Genomic DNA, 23,229 nt, shown 5'->3' on the forward strand with positions numbered 1-23,229 from the left:
GTGTGTGTGTGTGTGTGTGTGTGTACGTGTGTGTACGTGTGTGTACATATACATACATATATATACACACATTACCCTATATATAAACTTAAGTTTTTTAAAGGGTATTTTACCTGGTTATTGGGGCTGAGATTAAGTAATCTCCATGAAGAATACATGAGATCTGAAAAATGATACAGCAGTCTGAGCCTTGCCCTTACTGTATGAATGCTCACTTCCTTCAGTGTTCCATATTGTGGTGGAATGGCATCAGGAAAACCAAGTTGCAAAGGCACTGACACACCTACCACAGGAAGAAAATAAATTGTTATATATAAATACAAAAAAAAAAGGCCTGCTGGTCATGCTCCTCTAAGCTGGTGTCAAAAATCCTGTGAGTGGCAATAAGAACAAGTTTGGATCCAAAGTGAAAAAAATTCATATGTCCTTTGTATACTCCAATCCAAGGAAAACTTATTAAAGCCTCAGAAAGCAGAACAAAATGGTAATACAAACAAAATCTCCTGTTCTTCACCTGGAGCTCTTGGTGGTACGGGTGGAGCAGTCCACGCAGCACTGTGACAACGCCCTGCCGAAATCTGTCTTATATTCTTTCCTTGCAGAACAGTTATTAGGGTTGGTTCTCTGACATGGTTGGTATGGCCCAGGCCAAGCTGACAATATAAGAACGATACTTTAAAAAACATAAATTACAAATACCCAAAATAAATAATTATCCATGCAAAATTCTCCAAAAGGAAGTTCAGAAAAAACAGTGAAATAAAAACACCCTCAGACAAGATAAGATGATTCCCTGAACACCTGCTGGAACAGCAAACTTCTTAGAGAACCTGATATAACATCTACTGTATTCCTCTAGTATATCATTACATTCATACGTAAAGAAATAGCAACCAAGCCCTGTTAATTTAAACTGCAAAAACAAAACTTTTATTTTTATATATATGACAGCTTTTAAAACATCTAGAGTTAACAAAATTTTGACCAACTTAAAGCCTTCTGCAGATTAGAAATCTCATACATATTTTGGATCCCACAGTTCATACATTGTGTCCATAATATAAATATTTACCTTTTTCATGTATAAATTCTCACAGACTTAAAATGCATCATCTGGAAAGGAACACATTTCTTTTTCTGTATGCTTTCAGTTTTCCTAGTTTGTTCTTTATGACTTTATAGAATTGAAATTCATACTTGTATGAACACTACATGCCATTACATTGCAACGGAAGAAATATAGTTTTAAAATCAAAACTATTTTTTAAAAGCAAACAAATCTTTTGCCATTCAGAAATACCCAGTAAGTATTACAGCAGAGAAAATCTACAGCTTTTCTTTTAAAGACTTCAAATCAGCCTGTTCACCCTACCAACTTCAGTCTGCTCAGTCCCAGCAACATTAGAGAATCAAAGCTCACCCATTCTACCACGAATACAAATTGCCTACACCACAAAAACATTCCTCTTAATTTTGCAATGCATATAATGATGAAAAAGGCCATTTGACAGCCAAAAATCCTCAAATCTTAGGAATTTACAGAGGGATGAGAGGAAAAAAAGTGGACTATGGAATGTATTTGGCCATTTTGTGAGTTACTGACCCAAATAGTTTTATCCCCATTATAAGACACCACAAAAAAAAGAGTCACTGTTGACATGTACAACTGGTAAAAAAGAAATTCTGAATTTGGAACCCGATAGGCTTTATTGATATTTAGACTTTTTCCAAATGAAAAAAATACCGACATTTTCACAAATTTGTTCCAGTGTCAGGCTGGTTATACAGTCCACAGTTTACCCTCAATGTTCTCTCCTAATTACTACCATCAGAAAACAGCCCATCTCTGCCAAAAACCTTGGAAAATTACAAAAAAAAGAACAAACTACAGCATCGTTCTTGCAAAATACCCGTCTTTTCCTTTTACCAAGAGGTGTAAAAGTTCCCAAGTACATCAATACAGACATGCTTACCCTTATGAAAACCACAAACAACACAATATTGTACATACCTGCCCTTCTGAGTTGCTACCCCAGGCATATACATCCCCAGCTGATGATAAAGCTAGTGTATGCTCTGCTCCTACAGCTATATCTTCAATGAAGATTCCTGACAATACTGGAACTTGCTGTGGTCTGTTGTGATTTCGTGCTCGGCCCTCTGGCAAGCCAATCAACCGATCTAAAATTGCACAAAAATTTCCTATGTTCTCCACAGAAAATATAATCCTTTTTTAAAGGACTAAGTTTATTATGGAGAGAGGCAACTGGCAGTGTTCAGGCAAGTGGCTGGAGAAAACTCTGGTGTATTACCTTCCTAAAAAGATTTGCAGATACCCAATTAGTACTGACCTCAAGCTTCTGCAATTTGTATTTTAAATTCGACTCAATCAATCACACTTTAATGGTGTCAGACTGATACAAACTAGATAGTGACAGACTGCTGTTCACAGGAGAGTACATTAATCATATTTTAACTCATTTAACTTGGAGCCTCAATTCTTTAAAACTGAACACAAACCTTTACACACAAACATTTGTAAACCCATTAACATGTGCTCATATTGAATTTAATTGAGATGCAAGAAAAACACAACAAAATCTGAAAGTTAATTAAAATGCTTAGTCTTTGCCTACAAAATAGACAAACAATTATTAATTTGGACTTCATGAATACTTTAATTATATTTTGCCTTTACTGTTTCCCTTTATTTAAGCCTAGCACAACATTACACATATCTCTTTAATTCAATGATTTTATGGCTAATATTCTTCCTTTTCAGACTTTATGATATATTAATGACTACATAACCATGGTGGTAATTCTAGAATAAAACTGTCTACACCTGCAAATTATTATGCATGTGACGCATGGTTTTGGCTGGTGTCATACATTCTAGCCAATCATTTAAAATGTTGTGTGTTTCTCTATAATTTAAAGTGTACAGGAGATTAGTGTATAGTAGCTTAACAGAAAATCTTACCTTGTCCAAAAGTATATACATGACCATCTTTGGTCAATGCAACAGAAAACTGGGTTCCACAGGCAACTTTTTTTATTCCAAGTCCACAAAGAACATCCACTTTCTAAGAATAAGAATGAGAAAGCTAATATAAAAGCTAATGTTGAGAGTGTTCATACACAAAAGTAAACACACAGGATCCTTCCTTTTCTACTTCCCCATTCCAAAAGGTGATTTGGAAAAACATGTATAAACCATAACTGTAGTCTTATCCTTGTACTGAACATACAAGAAATACTATTTTCTTAATAGAAAAAGGTAATTTTTCTATTAAGCAGAAAAAGATTTTTTTGGGGATTTCTTAGTTGGTCTAATAAAAGGTATCACCTCTGAACCAAGAGTTCTAGCGTTCTACATTACTATTTTCTTAAATAATTTGTGTAATAATTGTATTTTATGTGAAATGATTGTAAATGCACATATTTACTGTGAAAAACATCTCTACTTGAGACACTCAGGCTTTGCTCTTTACAGATCTGCACAGAGATGTTCATTATTTGTGTTTGAGACCTTTTTGGCCATTTAGTAAATCCATATAACACTGTTTAAACTGTTTTCAAGTCTCAGGATCTAATTTTTTAAATAGAAGTTACTACCCAAGTCCTATTTGCTTCTTGGAGAACTTAATGGTCTCATGACATGGTCGTAAAATTACGAACTGCTGATTCTAACAACTATATTGGTCTTAATATATATATTAGAATGAGTAAAATTTTCAAAAGCAGCTAAGTCCTATGAGATGACTTCAAGATTTTACATTGCATAACGGAAGCAAAATAAAATTTACAACCAGTGGCAAGAGGCTGAAAATTTTGCAAACACATTTATAGACACTAAAAAATTATGAAAAGTTTAATTTCATTATGAATTCTAACCTGTGGTGAGGATTTTGCTGTGGAATTTCCTAAACCAAGTTTCCCATAGTCTCCATCTCCAAAAGCCCACACCATTGAACCATCTGTGGACACAGCTACAGTATGGTTTAATCCACAGGCCACCTGGTTCACAGTAATATAGTTTAAATTAGGTTTCTGCCAGTTTACTGATTAAATATATTATTTAACCATACTCTAAACAATGATGTCACTTTAAAAGTTAACACTTACTATTAAAAATTATTATGAAATGATGTAATAATATTTATGCAGTAATACTTTTAAAACAATTTTTGTCTATTATTCTTCCCTCACACCAAATGAAAATCAACTTTAGCTAGAGAGAATGTACAGACATCTCAATGTTAATTAATTTATAGCTAGAGTCAAAACCACAAAGGGCAATTTTATCAATCTATTTCATAATGCAATATTTACAAATGTTATAAAATTGGAGCAGTTTTGCAGCAGAAGGATCAGAATATTCAAAAACAAAGTAAGACAAGTTCTTATGGATGCCTGAATTCTTCAAACGTATTAAAAATATACTAATAGGCAGAAAAAAAACCTGCCCCAACTAAAAATCACAGTAGAACATGTTGATGCACAACAGGTACTGAACAAAAGACACGTTATTGCATAACTATGTAACTAATAAAAGATAAATCATGCCTGTCCAATCTGATAACCCTCCAGCGCTGTCACTCTTTCAGGAAGTTTCTTGTTAGAAGTGTTTCCTAGCCCCAGTCGACCATAGTCACCATTGCCAAAAGTGAACAGTTTACCATCTGCTGTCACCACTGCTGAGTGTTTAAAGCCACATGACATCTAGAAGGCAGAATAAATATTCATTATACATTCTAATAGAATATAAGAAATGTATAATTCAAGATCAAAGCAAACCTTTTTGAATATGGATCTAATAAATTCAGTTCAGCCTAAGAATAATTAAAAATATTTACTGTCTAATTGAGTAAATTAACTGGCTTAAATTCTTCTTGCATTTCCACAATAAATACAAACAAAGTCTGAACAAGCGAATGACGCAGGAAATCAAATAATCCTCTCTTAATGACCATTTTAAATGGTGAAAAATGGAGTTTGATCTCCCTAGCACCAATTTGCTCCAATATACCTAGCTATGTTACCAACTTAAATTTACAGTTCTGCAATTACTGCGTCTTTAACAAAATTACATCATTTCCTTTGGTTTTCTATGCTATTATACCAACCTTTCTTCCATCTTATATTGAAAACAATTACCTACAAGTATCTCTCTCTTAGCTCTGGATTTAGATTCAGTTTTAGTACTTGCAACAAATAATGCCACAGCTCAGGGCAGAAAACATATGATCAGCAGATTCACTCACTCACAAGTCAGTTCATTAAAAAAAATTATAGAAAAGTTTTCTAAAGAATGAATGCATATTACTTCTCTCAATTTCTACCATTATTTCTGCTTATTTAAACTACATATTCATGCAAAACTAGAAAATATGTTTAACACTTTTATTTTAAATGTGTGAAATGTGCAATATGTGCTGTTAAGAAATAGATTGATTTTTTTAAAACAACAAAACAGTTTAGGGATCTTATGTTACTGCTGCTGTTTGAAGGTTTTTCCTGTTGTAGACCATTCTGCTTCGACTGCCAGATTTATTAACTATGATTTTTCAAATGATCTCTTTGGCAAACTTTTTTTTTTCCTGAGAGAAGAAAAGGTACACCAGGAAACCAGGTAATATTTGTGTGGGAAGAAAAGTGTTACTGAGATTGAATTTACTGTGCTGGTCTTTTTATACAAATATGAAGTGGTTGCTGGTTTTACTTTGATTGTGCTGGCAAAGAAACCTACAGCTGAAGATGGGCACTTTGGTGTATATTGCTAAAATGTACAAATGTCACTACTGAATCAGAACTCATGACAGAGGTGATATCTTTTATTACACCAACTAGATATGTGCAAAAATATCTTTACTTGCAAGCTTTAGGGTGCACACACCCTTCCTCAGGCACAGGAGAATGCAAAGATCGTAAATCTGTAAAATTTCTCCTAGGTGGAAGTGAAAATTTGTATTTCATATCACCTCTGCCATGAGTTCCAATTCCTTTTGCCTATAGACCAATATGGCTACAACCTATACCCCTGAAATAATGTCACTACTAGTATTTAACTTTTCAGTGCTGGTGCAAATAGCTTCTCAGTACCCTTGGAAACTGAAGAGATGTGGCATGCTAATGAAAGCTTCTCCAGAACTGCCCTTCAATCGTATCTAAACTTTGACCCCCTTTAGGATAGAGAAAATGTTTCAGTTTCCGTGCCCATTCAAATTCATGTTCTTCCCCAGAACTAACAAGACAGACAGACAAACAAACTGTATCAGCCACAATAGTGAGCTTTGTGATGTTACTCTTACAAGAAAATATGTTAAATTTCCAGAAAGCTTATCATAGGCAGTTTCATTCATTACTTACCTGAGCTGAATTCAAACTGGAAAAATGAAATAGAAAAGCTCCCCTTTCCCACTGTCAGCTCCTGCCTCAGCCATCCAATCACCTACTATCATTTCACTTTGAACCTGTAGCTAAAATTCCAACAGTGGCTCTTATATCTATGCTTAGCAGATGAATAATAAATCTGAACTTGAACCTGCACCACTTCTTCTCCTTGCAAAGCTTCTATTTGTCTTGGTCTGCGCTGTCTGTCACTGTTCCCATGGCCGAGTTTGCCATAATCTCCATCTCCCCAGCTGAATACCTCACCACTTTCTGTCAGAGCCATGGAATGTCCATCAGATCCACAGGAAGTCACTAGCTGAGTTACAACAAAACCTTTAACAGAGTGAAAAAGCGAGTCAGAAAATATTAGACATTTCCTTGCATTTTTCAAAATAAATCACAATGAAACCAGGAATGAGTTTGGTGGTGTGAGAAACAGAAAAAAAACTAATTTAAGATACTTTTCATTGCCCCCTCTTACAGAAACAACAATTCCGGTTTGCCACCAGTTTCAACTGTTCCTAAATTAGCTAAAGATTTTTTTTTCCCCAAACTAACAAAAATGTAACAGTTATTATTAAAGACTATTAACTGTAGACCAAGTTTCAGATTTCAGGCATAAATCATCTAGAATGACACAATTAAAAAGGGAGTTGTGGCTAGATTTAGTTTCACAAAAAGACCAAGCATGGAAACATTCAATTACAAGAATCAAGATTTTGGAAACAATGAGCATATACAAATATCCAATTGAACTAAACAGAGGGGACTACTAGAAGAACTGCTGTAATAAAGAAAATATGTTAATACTAAGTTCTAACATAAATTTAAATGAATTTATAAATGGTGGCAAATTCATGCTGGAAAAGAGAATACTTCACTTGGCTTTAAGTACTCATATTTGATCACATCTGAAAATTTGGTAAAACTTTTTTTTTTTTTTTTGCTGAAAAAATGCCAAGTGTCATTGCCTGGAAAAATAATTCTTAAGTCTTCATCATTGTTTTTACTTTGTTTTTTCTAAATAACAACTACATGTGCTGTAGGAAAGATGTTACTGTACACATTCTTGTTTTATTAATAAAATCCAGTCAAAATAAAACAGTCATTCTAATGTGACAGTAAAGATTCTAAGGGATTATTCACTGGTTGTCTTTAATTGAAGTCAAACAGATTAGCAATGGAATATAACATTTGTTCTTCTAAAAGCCCTGCTTAGTTCTGCATGTTATCAGGCCAATTTATTTTAAATTTAGAAATCATATGCATGTTTAACTGCTACAACAGCAAATATTAATAATTATCTACTTCTATTTTCCTGGTCTACTAGGTTTATTTAGATGCTTACATTCAAAAGTCAATAGCCTTGTCCAGTCCTTCTTAAAAATGACAGTTTCAAAATATTACTAATTAAAATGTGAACAAATGCATCAAAAGGGAACCAAACATTTAGTTTGTTTTACTGCTATTAGTGTGACTATATAATCTTTTAATTAAAAGTAAACTTGTTCAGTTAAATAAGAGTTAACATATATGACTGTCCTTTTAGCTAATGAAATAGATTCTTACGCTTTGCTATTGAATAAATTTAAAAAAATGCGGACACTACCTTGAAGTGCTGAAATAACAGTTAACACGTGAAGGTCATCAGAATTGCCTTGTCCCAATCGTCCATAACTGCCTTCTCCACAAGCCAAAACTGTACCATTTGCTTGAATAACAAAGGTACAGTTCTGACCACAAATAACCTAGTTTAAGAAAGATGATTTTTTTTAAACAAATGTGGTAACATCCCTATATAAATCGCATGTGTTGTCTTTCTGTCATAATCTGCATTAAAATCACAAAGCATTTTGCCACTGAAAGCAACAAGTTCAGGCAGCTATTGACTACATGCTGCTTAGCTTTATCATCTCCATGTTACTTCACTCATCCCAAATGTTGTATGGAAATAAGCTTTACACTGAGAATTTTTATTACATAAATCACACTACAATAAGAAATTATTTCATTCAGTGTGTTAGACGAGGCAGCACCAGGGGAACTAAATCAGCTGGCAACATACAGCAGGCCTTTTTAATGGCCTAGCTCAAAGCTGTGCAACTTGCAAGTGGCCAGGGGCCACAGGCCCCCAGCCCACCCACCATGTACATGGGCCATATGCTATGCCACACCACATGGGCATCCCACACTACAGTGTGCCAGCAACCTTGTGTCCTACATTGAGCCATGTGATCCTGGAATGCTGTGCTGCACCACACAGGCACTCACCCTGCCTACCATGTGGCAGGTAGGTGCCCCTGCTACCACACTGCCAGCATGTCTGTGCATCATGTGCTTCCTGTTGTACCACACAGCACCCTCTCCCCTCCCCTCAGCCCCCACTGTACCATGCTGTGCAAAGTCCTGGAGTTGCCCAAATCCCCCTGCTTTACGCTCCCTCAGCTACCCCATCCCCAGGGCCAGGGCAGGGGCAGCAAACAGGAGCTGTAGGAGGAAGGGGAAGCAGCAGCTGGAGAAGTAGATGGAACGGCACCCACGCTGGGAAACCAGGGCTCCAGGTTACCCCCTCCTGGCTGCAGGTATCCTATGGAATGCAATTGGACAGCCCTGATCTAGATGAAAGGACTTCCCCTGGTTATGGAAGGATTATTAAGATATGGTAGCTTTGTCTCCAATGGCACTCTTAAGATTCATAGTACACTCCCCACCAGAGATTTGATTCTCCCAGCAATTTCATCCTGCATATTACTTCCTTTCAGCAAACAAATCTTGCCACATATATTAAGCCATACAGTTATCTGTTTATATTTTAGTGAGATTAGCCCTAAAACATATATTCTTTGTCAGTTTCAAAAGCTTTTCAGTGTGAATTTGGTAAAACTGGTGCAAAGCTATTAAATCTTCCATAGTTAAATATTCTGGATTTATTTTGTTTGATGGAAAACTCTTACCATTCAACCTCAAGGGATTTTGCAAGCAATTTTGTCACTAACAACTGAAAATTTGTAGACAATAGGTCTTAAGCCTTCCTTGTTATTATTACCTGTTGTGCCTGTGAGAATGAAGGTGCTGAGACTGGTATCATAACATTTCTACCAGCCTCTGCTAGCTGTCCATGCCTCCCTGCTCCCCATAGATACACGTCACATTTGCCACCAAGGTGCCAATCCTACAAAAACAATATAAAAGAGCATTGTAGACCATCAGTGAATGTAACATTTTAAATTTAGGATAATCAGTTTTACTAACCTCTGGCCTTGAGGTTGCCCAAGACATGATCTGCTCATCCATACCATTAATCCATTTGCTATTATCCTATAAGATTAAAAAAAAAAAAGTATATTGGAGTCCATCCACAATCTGTGAATTATTTTATTACAATACTACTACTGATTTCTCTTCAAGTAGTCTCTTGAATACATCAAAACTTTCTCAATGAATAGCCACTGAAATGATTCTACTACGAAAAACAAACTTATTTTACATGCAAATATAGAATGGTTTAACTGTGATTAAACTAAATTGATATATGAATTGTTTTACTAAATAGTGTTGAATAAGACTGCTTTAAAAATATCATTTTTGTACTTGAGCTAAGCCTATTTGCTTAATATTAACTTAAGATTTAAAGAGTTAGACAAGTAAAAATTCTTTATTCAAACATCTAAAATCCTTATGGCATAAATGCCTGCCTTTAACTGTTACAGTAGAGGACAGCACAAGGCAAAGCAGTTATACTTTGCAGTGACCTATGTCCCATAGCATCAGAAGGCAGGCAAAACCTACATTTACACATGGGATAATGTTTTCTGATCCCTGTCGTAGCCAGTATGAGTATTTAAAAAAACCAAAAAAAAAAAAAGATTTAATCATATATAAGTTCAATAGGAAAATAATGAGGAAAAGTAGTAAGGAAGAGAATAATGACACTAATTTTATTTTCCTCTACCAGCCCCTTGCTATTATCCTATAAGATAAAAAAAGTATACCTAAAACCTTCAAAGGTTTTAGGCGGAATTATTTTCTTGAGAGCATACAGACTTATACATAAAGTTCCAAGTTTCTTTTTTCAGATTTAACTATCAGGCAGATCACGTATTGGCATCTGGGAGTGCCACCAGGGTCAAAACGTAAATCAACTCCGAAAAGTTACCCTAACAATGGAATGTCTGAGTTCCATGTTTATCACCTCTCAATTACTCCCTAACAAACTACTATTTACGTGTTTATTGCTTTTTGGATTTTTTTCCTCTGGAAGACCCCTTGGAATGTCACAATTAAACTTCCAGGCTAGTGAATCAGACACTTACTTTGTAACCTTAATTCTTTGAGTAATTTCTCTGATTTGTAAGTCAGAATAAAAATCCTGATCAATTTTAAATACCAGTTAACTTTGCCAATTAAGAAAACCAGAAAAATCTTCTGGTACTTAGTAAGAAAAACAATTACGACTGAATAGACACGGATGGAACAGATCTAGTGAGTAGGAACCTGTCACGTTTACACTCAGTTACTTCTATGAAAAGGCATCATTATGTCAGTTACTTCAATGCATATTAATATTATTTAAATACATATTAATGCTATTTACATGAGAGTCAAATCTGCACTCTTCCTTGGTACAAAATAGTGCAGTTTACCATTAGAAGAGTAAGTTCCTCCTCTGGCACAGGCTCGAGATCTGGAACAGTAAAGGATTCTGGAAATTGGGCTCCTTTGGCCAGAGCTTCAGCAGCTTTTATGGTAGTTGAGAAACATTCTAACCAGGCCCACTCTGTGGGGTTCCAAGTTGAAGGATCAGGGAGGAAGTTCTGGTGATGAGGTGGTACTGGCGGACTGCACAAAAGCTGATCTAAATGAAGGCCCACAGCAAGTGAAGCCAAGCACTGCATATAAGGACTATGAACAAGCTGGTCTCCACAGACCACGTGAGGCTTGAGGAAAAAAAGAGTTCAATATATAAAGAGTTAGAGGCATACTTTCAACACTTTAGAAACAGCAACTCTTCAAAGAGCTTTCCATGCAAAAAATACCCACTCCTTTAGCTCCCTGAAAAGCTCCTTTCCAGTATTTTCACTTAAGCTCCCTCACAAATGACCTGGACTCTTTTTTTTTTTTTTTTTTTTTTTTTTTTTTTTAAGTAGAAGCCTTCACACTCCCATTCATCATTCAATTCCTGAAATGATTTTCCTAGTAAGTGAGCTTCAGCATGCCACTGTAAATTATTTATTACTGCCTGTAAAAATATTAACATGAAAAACACATTAACTTTTAAAAATGGAATGTAGTATATAATTCCTTTGCCAAATCAACAGTAAAATCATGTAATTTATCAGTTCAGAATTTCATCATTGAACAAATAATCTGAAAAAGCATTTATTAATTTTCATGTCTCATGTAAAATAAATACACTTTTCAGACTAGGTGTTGTTCCCTCCTGGGTTGGAAGCTCAGATTGGGAAGTGAGCACTCCTCTAAGCCCGGATGGAAGATGTTGTTATGGTATTACAAGTTCTGAGGATCCCAGATCAAGAAAACTACAGAAAGTGATGGAAATTATCGCAGGAAAAACTGAGGAAAAGCATCAAGTATGCAGAAGAATAAAGTGATTGTCATGTCTCTGTGGTCTTCAGTTTAAAGAGTCTTATAAAGTGGTGGGAATACAAAAATGTCTTGGAAAAGGATATGTAGCAGACACAGGTATAGTTGCCATGATGCACAGAATAATGTACAAAGCTAAAGAGAACTTGATAGTCTAAACAGAGAAAATGAAACACTTTGATAAATGAAACTCCAAATTACTTACTGCTCAGAGCCATCCAGCATTCTAGTTCTTGCTATTTTGTATGGAAAACTCCATTTTTTTTTTTAGGGGTCATTAAAGCAGACAATTAACCAATATGCAGTGTCTTTTATTAAAGTTTCCACTAACTATTCTGGACAGATTCTGTAGTTGATCTAAAATGAACTTCAGGAATATTGATCCAAACATGATAAAATATATTATTCCCAGAGGTTTCTTGTTATGAAGATGCAACCTATCAAAATCTCTTGTCAATCACAATCAAAAACTACATTAGAATGAAGGCCACAAAGGCCATTAAGGAGGTAATATGGGTTGCTTACAGATGTAAAAACCCCCCAAAATGGGCACTTTACTTTGAACTTCCACACCCCAACACCAAGCCCAGTGCATGCACAGAAGAGGCATCACATTAGTTGAATCCTACTACCCAACATCTGTATAGGTTGTTTGATCAACTGAAATCGGCTTTAGATAAAAGCACCAAAAATCCTTGCTGAAGTGCTGCTTCTTCCATTAAAGTGTGGGTTTTTTCCCCCCATGTCTGTCGGCAACCATGATGATCTGGAGGACAATGGTTGGTATCAATTTAGAAACCATAACAGCCCATGTCCAGTATGTAATTTGCTGGACAATATGACAACAAAAGCCCAGAAACAGTTTTGTGTCTGGCACAATGCATATGATACATTTTATATTATCTTCTTTACTTATTCAAATTGCCCAGGGAGTATGATGCGAGTAACATTATGACCAAGTATTGATAAAGCCAAGAAAATTAAAACCTCTAAGCAAAAAGTCTTTTTGTTTCTTTGAGCAGAAAAATTTCTCACATCTAGGTTTTCTGGGAGGTATGCATTAGGCTAAGAAAAATACAGCACACTATCAATATTTAATACAGGAAGGCCTGTTCAGTTCAGAATTTCTATCATGTGCATAATCCTCAGGACACTGATTCTGCTGCCTGCCCAGTGGCAATAAGGCATGGGGAAATATTTGTGAAATACTCACAGGCATGTAGCTGAATAAATGAGGGACAAAGTGAGGGTCTTGCAAGAAACTGCTGATAGAATAGCTAAGTGGCCAAAATCAAATATGTTTGCACCAGGACCAAGAAATGATTCCATTCAAGTGGTACAGCTATTAATATCAGCACTGGAGACTGGATTAAACACTTCATAATAAACATGTGAATTCTCATACAGAAAAGGAAATGAGGGATATAATTCAGAAGACCCTGAAAAAAAATGTGTATCCTAGCCCTTACAATATGTAAAAGAGCTAAAGGAATGATATGTAGTGGATTTTGCACAAAGGAAAAACTGACAAACATGACTGGAAAAAATAGTCCATCCATATTGCTGTATGTAAATCTGAACACTCCACGCTATATTCTAGAGGGCATTTTGATTGTAAAATTGTTCTGTGCCTTTATATTGATTCTATAACTTTTATATGAATCTAAAACACATAGGAAGGGTCAAGAAAAAAATTATGCACTTGGCAAAAGTTTAACAAGAGGTCATTAAGTCTTGGTGACCCTCCTTTCAAATGGAAAAACCCAAGCGTAAAAAGCAGGCTACCACACGGGGAAACATTTTATTAAATGAACTGGTAACCAAGCAAAGGATCAAGTGAGGAGGGCTGAAGGTGACCAAGCAAGACACCTGATAGAGAAAACTGGAAATAGGAGAACAAAGGTCTACCCCAAAAAATTCTTATCAGAACAAGCAAGCAAGCTGAGTAAAAAGAAAACTGAAAGAGCAAGGAGGAGGTATAGAAAAAAACTTGGATTCTTTGAAATGTCAACAGACTCTGGAAGTACTGAAGAAAGAGGCAGGGATTTACATATAGGTCTGTCTTTCCTTTTTCTCTCCCCAACGCTGTTTATTAGTAAGAAATGATTCATTTCCAGTTGCTTTTGTAAATTCTAACCAATCTTAATTCAACTGACATGACCCTGAAGGAAAACTACAGTAGTCCCCCGCAAGTGCAAAACTCCTGGGGAGAAAAAGTTTGAGCAACTAGAGCATCTTAGTAATTAGCAGCAGTCCCAAGCGTGTCAGGCAGCTGGACCCTGGGTCCCATCCCTTGGAAGTGGCAGCCAGTAACAAGTCCAAGGGGCCAGAGGTAAAGATCACAGAATCCAACTGAGGCAAAGAGGTAAAAACTATTTTAAAGTTTGCTGAGAGGCACAGGAATGAAGCAGCTTGCTGGATCTGAAGTTTGCATTTGGGTACAGCAACCTCTATTCCACAGAAGGGAAGAGCTCAATTGTGTCTGTAACAACAAGCATCAAGTTGCTCCTCTGAGGAGAGATTAACTTTCCAGCCCTCATATTTCTTATTTTGGAGGACTCAAATTATTGAAAAAATCATATATTGCTACCACTGTTTAAGGCCATTCAAATAATGCCTCAAAAGAATATCTGCAGATACTGCAAAAAACACAAAGGGAAAAAAAGCTTAATTTTTTTTATAAAGGAGGAACTTCTTTAGTCTGATTATGCAGAAGCAGCAGTTTGACAGTACTAAATGCAAGTACTGCAGACAGAGGTAGCTAAGCCATTTTAGTCTGAAGTCAGGCAGAAGGCAGGGTATAGGTGCACCTCACAGATTCATAGACTGTGGAATAGGAAGGGCCCACAATGAATCATCATGTCCGAACCCCCTGCCCCTGGCAGGAAAGAGGACCAAGGTCAGATGACCCCATCCAGGGGACTGGTTACATTATTACATTACATTATTTGTAATGCACGAATAAGATAGCTGCATCTCTTATTCAGTTATAAGTATAACAGAGTCTTAACACCAGAGTGATGTAAGAGAATATTTTGTCAAAGCAGAGCATCCTGAAATAGCTGGAACAACAGTATTACGCCAAAATAGCACAGAAGTTTGTACCAGGGAACTAAGCAAGAGGAAGGCCAACAAAGCTCCTTATATCAGGCAAATATACATTCTGCTAGAGTATTAAAAAAGGTAAGTTAAATATGATGTCCTGAAGATTGGACTGAACCTCACAAAGGTGTCTGAAAACTGTGAAATTAAATACACTTCAAAATAGACATCTCCTGTTCCGTGTCTATACTTCACATATTCCCATTCAGTTATTCTTACCTTTTCATAGGCATACTGTTCCTGAAGCATTATTGGCAAGCGTTCCAGGAAAGCTCTCATGCAAGGGGCCATATTTAAACCTAGAACTCCCTGCTGTTTCAGTGCAGTCCTACATGTTGCAAGAACATGATTGGAAGATATCCACTCTGATGTGCAATTCACCACCAACACATCCTGTTTAATACAGTCACAAGATGCATTTAATAAACAAGAAATTAAACAAAGAAAACTCTACACAGCTCTGTTAATATTCCCACAACATCTTTAGCCCCCAAGTTGGCAGTGCGCCTAAATAAAGCAGTTTCAATATCTCTTCTAAGGAACAATGTCGAGTGAGGAAAAATTATGGCAGTCTATTAATAATACTCTACATTTATTTAACAATTAATTACAATTCTTCTAGAGTTTTCAAACAGGGTAGGACCAACAATTATTATTAAGGTTGCCTTATACTTCCTATTATAAGCCCTTGTGTTTCCAATACCTTAAAACTGCCCAACTTAAAATCACTGAGAATGAGAATAAGGTATGGGAAGTATACTGGTTTTTAATATGTAATACTACCTTGGATCTGTTGGAACAAGCAGCTACTCCAATATCAGGAATCCACACAGCCGTCTGAATAGCTCCAGAACCTATCACAACACTCTGTAATACAGAGCCATCCTAAGAAAATAAATATTTTTATCATTACACTTATTTGGCTATTTAAACATATTATCCTGCTTTAGGAATACCAATATACATAACACATCAAACATTTCGAACACTATTTCAGTTATTTTGAACCCCTCCACCAAAAACTCTTGCACTAGCAGAAAAAGGCAAATGCATTTTCCTAATGATATTTAAACTGCAAACTAGCATTAGTAAGACATCTTCAAGGGTGAGTTTACAAATGTTAAGTAGCCTACTCAACAGCCTGTGAGGTAGATAACTGTTATTCACTTTTTACAGAAAAAAACTGGTCAGCAGTCTGAGACCCAAACTGACTACCAAGTCTACATCACAGACAGAGTCAGGATTAGAATTCAGTTACTTTTTAACCCCTCGATTTATGAGCATTTAAAACTTATTGTTTACACTTCTAGTTTACACTTTATACTATTTTAAACTCTGCTGGTTCTCAGTTTTATGACACTAATGGAAGTGGAAGACAAAACAATATTGGTCAATTAGCTCATCTTAAACATAAGACCTATCTTAAACCTTCAGACAGTGATTCAGATGATCTTACCCGCAAAGACCAAATGTTCATCAGTCCACCAAGCCCTCCAGACACTAATGCAAGACCATCAGGGCTGAAGGCAACAGTTCGAACAGGAGTAATATGTCCTCTCAGCTGAAAAATGCACTTGGCTTCTGGTGCTTTTCTGTATCCATCCTGCAAAATTATTATTTTCATTATTATGATGCATCTTGGACTACATACACAAAAACTTCTGAATAGAAAAGTATTTTAGAGTTAGAACTATTCATTTTTTCTGGTATAATTTTTTATGGTGGCAAGTAGAGTCCTGAGGAGAGCAAATCAGTTTATGTAATAACTTCCCAGTATTTCTAAAGATGATGTACTGTCCTTGACAAGTATTTTTTCTAATATTTATTTATAACAGACTGTAGTTTTCTTTGCAGGAAAACATAATATTTTAGTGATTTTAAGTTCACCTTTGATTTATTACCAGGTCTTTTTCTACTTCAAAATATCTTAGGTCTGTAACACGTTACAGCTGTAGTTTACCAATCTTAGTTAAAACTTAGTCAAAATGAAAATTTGGGTATGCCAAGAAACCTTCAATATTACGTTAGTTTTCCCTTTTGGAACCAACTACATAAAATTTTAACAATGCTAGGTTTTAGCTAACCCCATCTTCCCATTTTTAAACAATGAACTATTTCCTGCCCTGAAAACACTTGTATGTTGCAGATGCACAAGTTCTAACAAATGTACTTTTTAAATTAAATGCTTTTAAAATATTTATCTTCTACCCATATTGACATTTAATCATCTTGAGCCCATCCCTTCCTATATCTTACAGGATATAGTTATCACAATGGCTGGAATGTCCTTACCCTGCCTGTTGTTTCCTGGTCCCACCATCCCTCTGAACAACCTGAGCTTGACTGCAACATCATTGTCATGTCTTGAGGAATAGTCCACACGCATACTAAACCATTATGGCATCCTCTGAAGAAAGACAGTATAAATCAGAAAAGCAAAGGGAAAATATTAAATTATAGCACCAATAAACAAAAAGTCCTAAAAACGTGTCATGTTTTTTCCTTATTATTTTACTTCAGAAGCATATCACAACAATCTACTACCTGGAACAAGAACTACTCCAGGGCTCCTATTCCAGGGAAAAGCATAGGAGGTATAGGAAAAACAGCTGGTAATTTTATCTTGAGCCCCTTTTTATGTGGGTTGTTGTTGAACTAATACTCTACAAACCAAAACGAATAGTGTATTGAAATGTGTTCAATACCATTTTGTTTATTACTTGACTAATCCTGTAGGATGAAAGATATTATATGAATTCAAGATGTTACAGATCTTAGTGAATAGTATGAAAGCTATAAAGGAAATATTAAAGTAAAAATATTAACATACGTTGCCAGTAAAAGCTGCAACTTAGTTCCTTTCCCTGGAAGAGCACACCAGGCAATACCATTTACAATAGCTGGGTGGGAGAGTGAATGCAAACACCTCCAGCATCCCCCCACATATCCCCAGAGCTTCACTGTTTCTTCTTTAGCACATGTCATGAGAATCTTTCCAGTTGGATCCCATTTCATACTAACAATGGTGTCCTAAATATGTCAAACAAAGAGAAAAACAACATTTAGCATTTGCATAAATCATATTACAAACACAGTTAAGAAAGTTAAGCTCCCAGTATGAAAACAACATTATAGTAACAAACATTTTTTATTATTGCTATAGTTACTATCACTACTACTGTTGATAATAACCAGGTATAGGGGGCATCACTCAAAACACAAAGAATTGATGCTACGTTAGGAGTGTAATGGAGACTCTAGCCCCATGACTGGGAAAGAGGATGCTTATGCCTTTAAGGCAAGACAGCTCAGGCCAGATGTACCACGCCCTCTGGGGTTATATAGGCCCAGCAGCAGGGATCCCTTGGCAGAAAGACCCTGACAGTGAAAGGAGGAAGAGGTGCTGTGGAACAGAGGTGAATCCCACAACCTGTAAATGTGTGTAGGCCCAGGAAAGCACCAGAGCTGGATGACACCCAGACGCATCTATGAAGGCCTAGGATGATGTCTGTGAGGAAGGGCATTTGGTAAGGACCAAGTGCCCTGCAAGGCATCTTGTTAACAGAAGCCAAAGCCAAGAGGCACGGGGTGGCCAGGAAGGGAACAGGGAGTCTGCAACTAGACCCTCTAGGACAGGGGAATGGAGGCTGGGGTGTACAGACTGCGTGTTGATTTGTGGGCTGTTTGAGCCCCACAAGGGCTGAGACAAGCCACACAAGTGGATTTGGGCTGATAAGCTTGAGAGACTGAACTGGGGTAGGGAAGCTCTGTGGTGTGATTAGGAGCTGATAAACCTGAGAGACTGGCTTGGACAATCCAGCCCCTGGTAATGCTTGGATTGGCAAGTTGCTTGAAATTAAAATGCACTAACAAGCTGCTGAGGCTGACTTACACCATCAGCCACCTGGAGAAGGTTTGGGTTAGTAAGACCCTCTGACTACTTTAGGCAGGACAGCCTGGTATACTGAGCAGGAGCTTGAAAGCCTGATAGAATGAGTGAAGAGAGCAGGGTGCATGAAGACTGGACCATGAAAGGGCCTGGAGAAAGGGGAGGGCCCTATGATACAAAGAGGTACCAAAGGCTGCTCTCTGACTAGAGTCTAGACTGAGGCCTGTGCCCAGAAGTACAAACATTGAAGGTGTAGCAGGTGAGAGGACTAGGCAACTGGGCAGTGGAACAGGCAGACAGGTGGGAGCTGACTGCTAAGGGCTGGCAAACAATCCTAGAGCCTTCTAGAGGCCTGTCATAAGAAAGGACAATCACTAATTCTCTTTACAAAACTTTTCAAAGGCAAAAAGGAGTCCTGTGTTGATCCTCTTACAGCCAGTTATTGGCTGAGCACTGCAGCTTGTGTCTGAAACAGCAAGTGAGATTCTGCCAGTACCGCATCTTAATGAGGTCTGTGATGCAGCAATGACATTTCATTGACAGGAATTTAATTGAAGAACTACTTAAAAGAAAGAACAGCTACTGCCCTTGCAAAGGTCTGAGGCCTAAGCTTGTGTCACACAGTAACTTCTCTTACACCAGTGTCCAGGAAGTATGCTATCCCAGGAGACGGTCTGGGTGAGACACCTTCTGGAGACTCTCTGGGCACCCATACATGAGCAGCAAGGCTGCTCTGACATACTGTAATATTGAGTCCACTGGAGGGTGGTAATTACTGCACTCCAGCATCTCGTGTATCAGCATTCCCACACTTCAAAATGGCAGAGGGGGTGCCTTATCTAAAGCTCATTCAAGCTTTAGATACAGCACCCCTGCCACCATTTTGAAGCACAGGGACACAGATACATGAGATGCTCTGGGCACTTCACAGCAGCTCTCAGAGCTGGTCTAATTAAAGTCTCTCCCAACTCCTGGAGTACGTGTATAAATGCCCTAAGTTCCCAGGAGGACTTAACTCAAACAGTTGGCCATGACTGAATGAATAAATAAATAAATAAATAAATAAAAATCTCTCCTCTATTCCATCTTCCAAGTGCAAGGTGTGTGTTTTATTTGGGGGTGTGCTGTATGAGAAAATATGGTACTTTAAGTGACACTGATGTAACTTATCTGTTAACAAATGGTTCGATTCTAAGTTGCGCTTCCCAAGACATGCAATGCAGAAGACAGCTGGAGGTTGCAGAGAAAGGGTTGTTTTATATGCTACCTTTGCATCACCTAGATTCTAGGCTACTACAAGGGCCAAAATGACTCCTGTCACTGTCTTATAGTCCCAGTTGGGTGGCCATCAGAGGACATTCTGGTTTTCTGCTACTCTGTCTTCTGTTGATATATGAAACCTGGTGCCTTTATGTCCTCTATTTTAGTCTTCAAGACTAAAATAAAGGACATAAAGGCGACAGGTTTCGTATCAACAGAACACAGAGGACAAGAGTAGCAGAAAACTGGAATGTCCTCTATAATGGCCACCCTAAGTCCCAAAATATCTGCATTTAAGCAAACTTTAACTAGAAATCATAGCATCAGAATGCATTTCACGTGCTAATTCTATTTTTAGAATCTTTAGGGTTTAATGTGATAATGATTTAAAACCATCATACCGTGCCAAAGATAAAACTATTTGATGAATTTGAGATACCATGGTCTAAATAAAGTAAGCTGGTCAATCAGTTTAGGAAAAGCACAGAAACCTGCACTTGTCTGCTTGTTGAAGATAAATATGTACTTTTGAATATACATTTTGGAGCAAATCTCCAACCCGAGGTAACTGCTACAACTGCTCTCTGAGATGAAATGCCTGCTCTGTGTAACTGTTGTCTTTACTTTTTACTAGAAAGTTAATTGATTGAGTTTGGTTACCTGAAGTTCTGAGCATTCTCGTTATTGCACCTCAAACATATTTAACACATTATCATTCATCCTGTGCCATAAACTGAAACAGCCCAGGAGATTCTGTAATTTGTGACAGCCATTCCAATTAAGGCCTACACTACAAACCAGAACCTCTATACATTACCAAGTGCTATAGCTATTCTCTTTCCTTCTCCTAACATGTTCCAGTATGTCCCACACACTGGGTGTGGGTAGCTGTAGTGCTTTCCACTTTAGTCTGATGCTGGCAACTCTCTCTTATAGACAACTGAAAATCATTTATGGACTCTGCTGATCACACTGTTCAGCACATAACTTAACAAAAAACTATACTTTTTTAGAGAAAAATATTTAATTTGGCAAAGCTTTTTTATTTTAGGAACAAAAACATTTAAAATATTAGAATATGGGCTATCTAAATTACTCTTAATTTGTAAAATTGTCCATAAAGAACTATCCCTTTTTAGATCAAAAGAACGCAACCAATCTTTAAATGCACTTCTGTTGTTTTACTAAACTACACAATTAATGTACTTGCTGTGGCTTTTTTTTTTTTTTTTTTTTTTTAAAGCAAAACTAGGTTCACTTTTTCTGGCTTACAACCAGGGTAAGATTGTCTTTTGTTTTGTTTTTAACAGATTTGCCATTTGTTTTTAAACATTCTTGAAAAGACAACTATAGTACAAGTACTGAATTCTCTCTCAACAACAAAGAAAGTATAAATTGTATGGATAAAATAGCAAAATTTAACTTTACCTTATGTGCATCAATTAAGACAATTCCTCCTTTTTCAAGTGGCTCCTTTGTACCTATCAACAATTTTCCATCTGAATAGCCAACTGCAAATGGTCTGTCTTCACTGAACCAGGCAAGGCATGTGACAGACACTAATGAAACAAACAATATAAATAATATATTAATTATAATCAGGGATCCGTTTTCCCCGATTTAAAAATAAATAAATAAATTGCAAATTCTCTGATGATAACCCCAAAATCTGAGAATAAAATGAGGGATCCCTCACTCCTCCCCACCCCCACAACAGCTCCCCCAGCCCTGCTGGTGCCCCTCACCCCCAGCCTCCCTGGGTGCAGGCTGCCCACTGCAGGCTCAGGCTCCCACCTTGCTGCCCCCCAGGGCCTCCACAGCCCAATGGGCGTGACTTGTCACTACAGGGAAGACTGGGGCTGCATGGGTAGGCTGTTGGCTGCTATGAGCTTCGTGCTGCCCTGCTGATGTGTCCCCTGTATGTGTGGTTTATGCCCCTCACTGCTGCTGTGCAGGCAGGGGACATGTTGCCAGGATAGCACAGAGCTCACAGCAGCAAGGACATCCCTGCTTGGCCCCGCTGTTCCCTGCAGCACGGGGTCCCGCCCACTGGATTGTGGAGGCCCCAGAGGAGCCCGCGCCTGCACCGGGGAACCTGTGCACACCCCCACCCTGTGCACAGACCTGGGTCCACCCTGTCCCCTCTGGGAGTACATGCGACAGTGAGAAGCTGGCCCCACCCCTCCCACCCTCTGGATGAGTTGCCTGTGGCCCCATCTGGCTCACTACCATGGCGCATTATGGCCCCAAGCCCCATGCACTGCTTGGCTGAACAGCAGTCCCAACCCTGCCCAACTCCCTCCCTCCTTATGGGGGGCCTCAATCCTCTCTCTCCCCCCATCCCAACTTACCTACAGGAGCTGCTCTCCAGGCTGCCTGGCTACCATGTGCATACATATACACATGGCACCACCTGCCTGACTGCCCTCCTCCCACTCCCTCCCAGCCTTCTGCAGGCTGGAACTGCCAGCCTCCAGAGAGCTTGTTGCAAAACTGCAAAATCTGCAGGTTTCTCTGTTAAAATGAGAAATCTGTGTTTTCCTTCAGTAAAGGGGAAAATCCACATTTTCCCCCATTCTCCCATGAGAAATGGAAAACCCAGATCCCTGATTATAAGCAAAACTGCTCATCTTGAACTTAGGTTTCAGATCATATTGTAGTGTAATTTCAGAAATGACAATAATGCAGCACAGTGATAGGTAATGTATCTTTTAACACTTTTTTAGATGTCTATAACCTTACATACCTAAGCACCACTGGAGGCATACATTTCTAACCAAGCTATTTTAGAGACAAACCAGAAAAGCTTGATGTAGACACTTGGATATAAATGAAACTCTAAAGATACAGGCAACCCCTGCTTAACACTGCTTCGCTTAGCACTATTTTGCTATAACGCTCATTTTAAATTGATACCTGATTTCACTTAGCACTCAGTGAGTTTCATTATAACGCCTGTGGTTGCCATCTTGGGTCAT

General features: G+C 37.7%; 1 protein-coding gene across 6 annotated transcripts in view; it reads right to left on the reverse strand.

Moving 5' to 3' along the window:
* Window positions 1–23,229, reverse strand: part of HERC1 (HECT and RLD domain containing E3 ubiquitin protein ligase family member 1) — a 197,326-nt gene that overhangs the window by 6,817 nt on the left and 167,280 nt on the right. For all 6 annotated transcript variants that reach the window (XM_019504392.1, XM_019504388.1, XM_019504391.1 and 3 more), the window contains exons 55-71: window positions 21,680–21,810; window positions 17,933–18,132; window positions 17,395–17,509; window positions 16,559–16,705; window positions 15,886–15,987; window positions 15,322–15,495; window positions 11,040–11,333; window positions 9,649–9,714; window positions 9,443–9,568; window positions 8,006–8,144; window positions 6,548–6,729; window positions 4,570–4,725; window positions 3,898–4,020; window positions 2,984–3,086; window positions 2,012–2,181; window positions 515–653; window positions 114–283 (exon numbers count right to left, since the gene is read on the reverse strand). In XM_019504392.1, the coding sequence (XP_019359937.1) occupies window positions 114–283; window positions 515–653; window positions 2,012–2,181; window positions 2,984–3,086; window positions 3,898–4,020; window positions 4,570–4,725; window positions 6,548–6,729; window positions 8,006–8,144; window positions 9,443–9,568; window positions 9,649–9,714; window positions 11,040–11,333; window positions 15,322–15,495; window positions 15,886–15,987; window positions 16,559–16,705; window positions 17,395–17,509; window positions 17,933–18,132; window positions 21,680–21,810 (2,537 nt within the window). The remainder of the gene's footprint in view (window positions 1–113; window positions 284–514; window positions 654–2,011; window positions 2,182–2,983; window positions 3,087–3,897; window positions 4,021–4,569; window positions 4,726–6,547; window positions 6,730–8,005; window positions 8,145–9,442; window positions 9,569–9,648; window positions 9,715–11,039; window positions 11,334–15,321; window positions 15,496–15,885; window positions 15,988–16,558; window positions 16,706–17,394; window positions 17,510–17,932; window positions 18,133–21,679; window positions 21,811–23,229) is intronic.

The sequence above is a fragment of the Gavialis gangeticus genome, unplaced genomic scaffold, assembly GCF_001723915.1.
Source record: "Gavialis gangeticus isolate Ggan-Ray unplaced genomic scaffold, GavGan_comp1, whole genome shotgun sequence".
In the NCBI taxonomy this organism is placed as follows: Eukaryota; Metazoa; Chordata; order Crocodylia; family Gavialidae; genus Gavialis; species Gavialis gangeticus.